At 33.3% G+C, this 8,041-nt stretch overlaps 1 protein-coding gene across 1 annotated transcript; it reads right to left on the bottom strand.

Moving 5' to 3' along the window:
• Positions 1-702: 702 nt before the first annotated feature.
• On the bottom strand, positions 703-7,537 carry dlt (codanin-1 like protein dlt). The gene is made up of 11 exons (XM_066740294.1): positions 7,424-7,537; positions 7,326-7,368; positions 6,964-7,262; positions 6,603-6,879; positions 6,367-6,527; positions 5,686-6,294; positions 5,376-5,609; positions 4,902-5,264; positions 4,639-4,804; positions 4,304-4,569; positions 703-1,181 (listed from the first exon to the last, which is right to left on the bottom strand). Exons 3-11 carry the CDS (start codon positions 7,240-7,242, stop codon positions 1,026-1,028), a joined length of 2,511 nt encoding a protein of 836 aa, XP_066596391.1. The 5' UTR covers positions 7,243-7,262; positions 7,326-7,368; positions 7,424-7,537; the 3' UTR covers positions 703-1,025.
• Positions 7,538-8,041: the final 504 nt, after the last annotated feature.

The following is an 8,041-nucleotide window of genomic DNA, read 5'->3' as shown; positions in this document are numbered from 1 at the left end:
TGAACTATTTCACCATAGGCCCTCTAAAGAGATTTTGTTGAAAATATCAACTACCCCTCCTGTGTTGGGGTCGGAGATATGTTTGGTTAAGCCGTGAGCGGTTCAGGACTCTTGCTTGAGCCGTCTCGCTCTGACCGTGTGGCCGGTATTCATAGTCGTTGCTTATATTTAAGTCTGACTTAAAGTATCGATTCTCCTTTTTCACCTAACAGTAATAGAAAAAGGTAACTTATTCTTAAGTCGCGGTCTTAAATATAAGTAACGACTATTAATACCGGCCTCCGTTTCCTTTTATCACTCCCTAATTCTTCTCAACGCCATCAGGTGGCTACGACGCGGAGCAATCTCGCTAGCAAGTTGTTGCCAGCTTCCTACTTAAGTGCGCCAGCCGCACTAAGGAAGGGTTCCGCTCGCGTGTGAACTATGAACCGTGTTAACTATAGGCCCGTTCCACTCAAATCCAGCAGCCTGTTCCTATGAACTTTTTCGATAACCCATTTGCGATTCTCAATTTGAAAGCGTAGTCTTACAGTCTTTTCCTGTCCTATCCTCAATCCTCATTCCCCTTTTACTTTTACATTGATATTTCTCTGGAATCATACCGGGTCAAATTTCTCACACTATGCATTCTCGTTCGCATGCATGTTGCACAGAATTCAACACTGAATATCAACTATCCCTACCAATTATTCAAACACTAATCGCAAAAATATTATTTTTGACCTTGAATTTTAAATGAATGGGATAATTGAAAAAACGTTTGTAAAAAATAGTTCATTTATGTTCCACTATCTTTGATACAAGATAGTGCAACCAATATTTTCAATCAAGTACAAAAACAATTGTAGAATATACATGGAATTAATTCGTAACTACAATTAATATCTTAACATTAAAAACCACTAGCAGTCATTTTAGATAAAATAGAAAATCTACAATAATTTCTATGTACAACGTTCAACATACAAAATTGCATTAATTCCATAATTAAAACAAATTGTAATTAACAAAAACAGAGAGTATTTTTAATCAGCGAAATTGTCGTCGTCAGTAAACTCCATTTCGTGATATGTCTCTGCTATCCAGCCCAATAAATATTTTGCTTTCTCTGCTTCGTCATTTGTTATTCTGCAATTCTGGATTCCTTCTGTTAGGCACTTTGATAATTGTTTGAAAGTTGACTAAAAAAAAAAATCAAAGTTATTTTTACCCTCCCTATGTTAGTCATGCAGGTGATATACATATGTCATTCACTGTCAGTAAATGCTTAATTACTTCACTAATTGAATACTATTAGCAATAGCGCTCTCAGTGTCTTTCGATTAAGTAACAAAGAATACGACATTCAAATTTCAATGTACTTATATTATTTGAGGCATTATAATTATTAATGGTCAAAGTGACTTAGTTGACAATTGTCTCCCGTGCGACTTTTAAAGCACAAATTTGTTCAGCATCAATTTTCAATTTTTACGGTAAATTGAATAAACTTGTATTTATACGTTTTATACTTTCATATATTGATTTTAGATGTATAAAAACAAAAATAAAGGTATGTCAGGAAAAAAAGAGAAAAATGGAATTTAGCAAAAATCCCGAAGTTTAATCCAAGTGGCATGAAGAACTTAGTGACGAGAAAAAATTTTCGATTGAAAATGAAAACTTGAGTGATCAAAAAGAGGAAAATATTATTTTAGGAAGTAATCACCAGTCAGAATCCGAGCAGAGTCTTTCGGAAAATGACATGGAATCCACAGACAAAAGCTCTAAATGCGTTGGTTTAAAATTCTATACTAGTAAAGACGGCGAATCTAAGTGACTAAAAATGTGTCCACCAATAAACGTAAGAACGCGCGCGTGGGTACATAATATAATAAACAATTTATCTGGACCTACACGTAATACACGAAATGCCAAGAAAGAAGTAAAGACGTTATAACGTTTTGTAAACGAGAAGATTATATTAACGGGAATCCGTATACCGACATTACAGAGCAAAAACTATTTCGCATCAGTGTCGTCATTTGTTGGCGGATTGTAAAGTTATTATAGGTTTTTCGAAATGCCAGAAGATTATCTACTGAAGTACGTTTGGCAAATTAACAAGAAATGAAAAAAATTTTTTGCTTAAATAAATATATTAACATTATTGAGAAACAACAATTAAATCGCAAAATCCTCCAACGTACTTCACTAGATAATGTTCTTACGTTTCCAAAAAGTCGACAAAAATGCAAATCCGTCAAGAAATGACGATGCTGCATGCGAACTAAATAATGGAAGAAATTTGTGTTGGCGACTTCCCGAACACGAAATTCTTCTATTATTTATTTCGCATGTAGCATCGTCCTTTTTTGATGGATTTGCATTTTTGTCGACTTTTTGGAAACGTAAGAACATTATCTAGTGAAGTACGTTGGGGGATTTTGCGATTTAATTGTTGTTTCTCAATAATGTTAATATATTTATTTAAACAAAATTTTTTTTTCATTTTTTGTTAATTTGCCCAACGTACTTCAGTAGATAATCTTCTGGCATTTCCAAAAACCTATAACAACTTTACAATCCGCCAATAAATAACGACGCTGCATGCGAAACAGTTTTCGCCCTGTAATGTCGGTATACGGATTCCCGTTAATAATTACTATTTGCACTAACTTTATATTGAACAAGTACGTTAAAAGTTCACAAGAGAGTCAAGAGACTGGGACGCAAGAAATAGTGATGAAATTGAAATAAAAGCATTTATGGGGCTCCTATATATTATAGGGACCTTGAGATATTCTCGTAAAAATATTTCTTTGTTGTGGGATAATTCATAAGGAGATGGTCTTGAGTCATGTTATCTGACAACGAGTGACCAACGTTTTCACTTTCTTTTGAGATGCATAAAATTTGACAATATCAATGACTGGAATGCTCGTAGGGAGATTGATAAAATGGCAGCAATTAGAGAAATGTTTGAGTTATTTATCAATAATTTTGAAAAGCATTATTCTCCATGTGAACATCTTACAACAGATGAGTAGCTGTTTACATTTAGAAGCCGTTGTTGTTTTCGTGAGTACATAACCAATAAGCCCAGTAAGTATGGCATAAAAACATTTGCTTTAGTGGACGCTAAAGCAGCATATACGGTCAAACTTGAGACACATATAGGTCTTCAACCAGAAGGCCCATACAAAGTAATAATGCAAAGGATATTGTTATTAGAATGATAGAACCCGTTCAGCTTAGAATCGGAATATAACAGGAGATAACTGATTTACCAGTCTCCCATTGGTTGTGACGAGTTACTAAACGAAAAGAAGCTTATATATATAGGGACATTACGTAAAAACAAAAAAGAGATACCCAAGGAATTTTTGCCAAACAAAGATCAAAAACATAATACCTCAATTTTTGGCTTTCAAGACAAATGTACGCTAGTTTCCTACTGTCCCAAAAAAATGAAAGTAGTATTAGTAGTTTCTACAATGCATCACGACATTCTTTAGATGGAGAAACAAGAGAAAAACAAAAACCGCATATGATCACTTTTTTCAAACTGCACTAAAATTGAAGTTGATTAGTTGACCTACTTTGTCAAAAATATAATGTTGCAAGGAATACAAGACATTGGCTTATGGTCGTATTCTACAATTTATTGAATGTTTCAGCAATGAATGCCTTTTGTATTTATAGAATAAACCACATAATATAGAAGGCAGGATAAACCGAACGACGTTTTATTCAAAATGCAGCATGGGAATTTTTGAAACCCCAAATACAACGAAGAGCACGTATACCACGAATTCCACGTGAACTTCGCCGCAAAGTTTTTTTGTTATGGGAGAAAAATAACCTTCAACATCAACTTTACTCCATGAAGACCGAAAAGGATCTAGGGGACGCTGTTCTTATTGTGAAAGAGCTCTCGACAAAACAACAAGAAAGTAGTGCGTAAATGTTAGAGATGGATTTGCAATGAACAGCTCAAAGAAATCTGTATGAGTTGCATCAAAGAAAATAATAAATAAAACATTTTGATTGACATTTTTCATATTTTACGTTTCAATCTTGCTGCAACCAAATAATATAAACTATATATTTTTATTTGTTAATACTTTATTTCTTGTTTGCAATAAAAAATTATTTTTTTCAAAAATAGCTCTTATTTAAGTCAGTTGACAATAGTCACTCATGCGACTACTACAAAAATTTAGTTAACGCGACTAACGTAGGGTTAATAAATATAACGAACAATTATAATATACTGATGTCAATGCGAAATTTTACGTGTATTGAAAATTAAATTACTTACGATTGGCCACTCATGTCTAAATAATGCAACGCATTGGTCACTCAACGTATCAATATTTATAATATCTTTTTCTAACAATTTTCTTATAAATTTTCCATAATAAACCCATACATCATTATTTTTCGTTTCTTCTAGCAATATTACGTTTCTTGGACACAATAATTTGAAGGTTAGTGGTTCAGTTTGAAAGCTCTTTTGACTTAATTTCCACACTTTTATGAATCCATTTTGAATTTCATGCGAAAAAATGTCCATACGATATGCAACTGAAAAGTTAAAAGATAAAATCCACTTTTACTTCTTAATAATGTTGATTGCTAATTTGATTAACTTACTGAGAAACAGAGTTAAGTCCAAAGTAAGCGTATGAATCATCCTTTCAGGACCAGGTAGTAAATCAGCTCTTTCTTCCATACACTGTTTTACCTTACTTAAAATAATGTTAACTGAGGATTCTGCTAAATTTTTTCCTTTATCCTCAAGCAAATCCCATATCATTGACTGTTGTGTATATTAAAATAATGCAAGAAAATAAAGTTTTTAATTCATAAAAGTTTATTATGAGACAATATAAGTTGGAAAGACTGATAAAACGTACCCTAATTTCATTTATAATGTCAGTAGGGGCAGCAGCATCTGGATCATGCTTCTTCCCTTTTGTACCTCTGACTAAACTACTGTTTTTAAAAAATCTGTTTACTTCAGCATCCATGTCTTTGGCAAACAACGAGCCACCGAATACATGCGATTGGATCCACTGATTCATACGTTCCGTGGCCATTCTTATTGCAATCTTTATACACATTTCTTTCACTTTTGGTAACGAGTCTTCTGGCAGCAACGAGTCGATTGATTTTTGTATTCTCGCCTCACAAATCTCTGGAATTACTTTATCGCATTGCTCTTTCAATTCTTTTGAGACCGTCCCTGCGCGGGTTCTGATATCCTCCGCCAAAGAAGCCTAAAAAACATTATTTAAAACGGTGAACAATTTGTGTTCTTTAACATATTCCATTCATATACTATCCATAAACATAGAAATAGACAATATCGATTAATTACAAGATCATACTTTAATTGTGCCTATCTCTAACGTAGCTCTTTCACGTTGTTTCTCCGCTCTCATTTGGTCATAAGACGCTTTCATAGTTTTCCTAAATGCGTTTAAATTGGCCTCCCTCGATGCTGCTAATAACGTGTTGCAAATGTATTTTACACAAGTGGACGCGACTCTTTCGGATACAAAGTCTACGGTTTTCCTTGTTGATGCTGGTTGACCATGGAAAAACGATTCTTCCAATTGTAACTAAAAAGAACAATATTAACTTCGATTAAATTTCATAATTCTTAAGATTGCCAAAATAAATATAGTTTGAATTCACCTCTAAATTCTTAACACTAAGACTTTCAGATTTATGCAGTGGACTAGAAACTGGTGTGATGTGTTTATTTCTCCCTCCACGAATAGTAGTACCATTCCTTTTCACAGCAATAGCTTTTACATCTGTGTATTTGCTCATGGATGGTTTGCAACTTTTAAGAACGTTTTCATCTATTATTTCAATTTTATCGAGTCTACATTTAACAGGTGTAACTGGGGCAACTGATACAATAGATAAATTGATAGTGTTCTGAATGCTTTGTTTGTCAAATAATAACTGATTTTTTGCTTCTCTATCTTTGTAGTTTTTTTGCCAAATAGAGCAGAGGTCCTTTGGGATGTTTGATAGTTTGAAAAACCAATTAAGAGTACATTTAAGTAAGATCGCAGATTTAGGAGAAATTATGCTATCCTTTGCAGAGCAATCATATTGATTGACAGCCCAAAATATATAGTACAATAACTCCAGAACTTGTTTATAAAATAGAGCTTGCAGAGATATATTGTCCAGCATTGCTAAATATTTTACCACCCAGGGTATTGTCATGGAAAGTTTTCCTTGCTCCAATGCGTTTTGCAAGCATATTTGAAGATTTAAAGGAGGTGTCAGCTATAATAAACTCATTCTTAAGACAATTTACTATTAAGCTACTGCTTAAACAACGTAAGCGAAAACACCTACCTTGCTTCTTATTTCTATTTGTGCTGCAACTATTTCTTTGGAAGAATTTGGCTCCGTAGAATATGCCAATGAAACGAGAAATCCTAGCATTTTCGCCAGCAGTCTCAAACTTAATAAACATGTCACAAATTTTTGTTTTGTTCTTTCATCAACAGCATTTTCTGAAAATGAATTATTTTGCTGAATAATGAAAATAAAAATCTAAAAAATAATATTAGTCTGATTAATTTTATTACCTGAATCTTCTATTTCACTTCCAGCAAACTGTGTGTCATTCAATTCTAAGATTTCGTATACTAGACAATTTTCCAGATGTACATAAAATAATGGATTAAATGCATGTACAACAAAATTTCTAAAAAATTCCTGAATCCCAGGAAAGGAAGGTTCTAATGCTTCTGGTGATGAGGGCAATGGAGTGACTAGCCTCTTTCTAAGCTGTGTCAATTTCTCAGGATTTACATCCTTTAGCGCTTTTAAAAAACTAAAACTTTCATCATCAACAGCTTCATCCTATTTAATAATTATTGAATAATATAAATCTTTAAAAATAACAGATGTTTAAGAAACTATTCATTTTAAAATACATTTTTTTACCTGTTTTTTATGTATACAAGATATCAAAAATTGTGACTTAAAAAGTCTTGCAAAATGGTAATAATTAATTGCATCATTGTGAACTGTCAACATATTACGTATTCTATCACCTAATGCTTTGGAAAAAAGCCATCCAGGTGCAGAATGATTTTCTTCCCAGATCCTGAGTATTTCATAGAAGCAATCACGCTGTTTTTTAAATGCACAGAAAGCTTTTGAGGATGGAAAATTTTCAGAATTATCAGTGTCAACTTGGAAACATACGTTTAACTCCCCCATGATTAATTTTATCTAGTAAACTATAATGGAAAAAGAGTTAAATGGCAAATGTTCATAAATTTCATTAAATGATAGTTACTAACCTTTTCAAACCTTTCCTCTCTTTTCTTTGTTCTTTATTATTTCCTGTAAATTAACATAGAGTTGAGGTTATGTTAATAAAAACAGGCATTAGACCTACCTAGCCTTTGTTCTAGAGGGGTATGGAGGGGTATAGTACTTATACATATAGTTACTACATTACTATATGTATGTATGTATAAACATACATACATATGATATTCCTGTATGTATATGTATACATACAGAGGGAATCACGTTAGTTCGATCGAGGGCTAATGCTAAATGGCAAAAATTGGCGAGATGTGACTGTTGTGACTTGTGAGAGATGAGACTGAGGGTGTGTTCACGGAGACGCTATTTAGTGCTATTTGTGCTACTGCGCAGAGAAAATTGCCTATTATATGTGCGCAGTAGCGTTGATAAGCATTCTCCGTGAACGTACCCACGGTGAACACAATTCCATAGTTTGCGTGACACTTATTGCAGCATTTTTATCGTACATATACCATACTACACCAGTGCTCCTTGTTAAAACCTACAAGATGTGTCACATATACTATAGATTCTAAGGGAGATTGCCCTAACAGCACACATGACTGTGAAGTCATGTGTGTGTGCTTTCAAGGTGCAATCCATGTGCAATCCAGCATTTATTATACTATATAAATTCTTAATAATTATCTTAATGAACAAAGAATTAAGTAAGGCGAGAAAGAATAAAGAAATCGAAGTACAT

This window comes from Prorops nasuta, unplaced genomic scaffold, assembly GCF_024137725.1.
Source record: "Prorops nasuta isolate Cenicafe-Biocafe unplaced genomic scaffold, Cenicafe_Pnas_1.2 PNAS00022, whole genome shotgun sequence".
NCBI lineage: Eukaryota > Metazoa > Arthropoda > Insecta > Hymenoptera > Bethylidae > Prorops > Prorops nasuta.
Note: the sequence above shows the minus strand (reverse complement) of the source record. Positions and strands in the feature narration are given on the sequence as shown.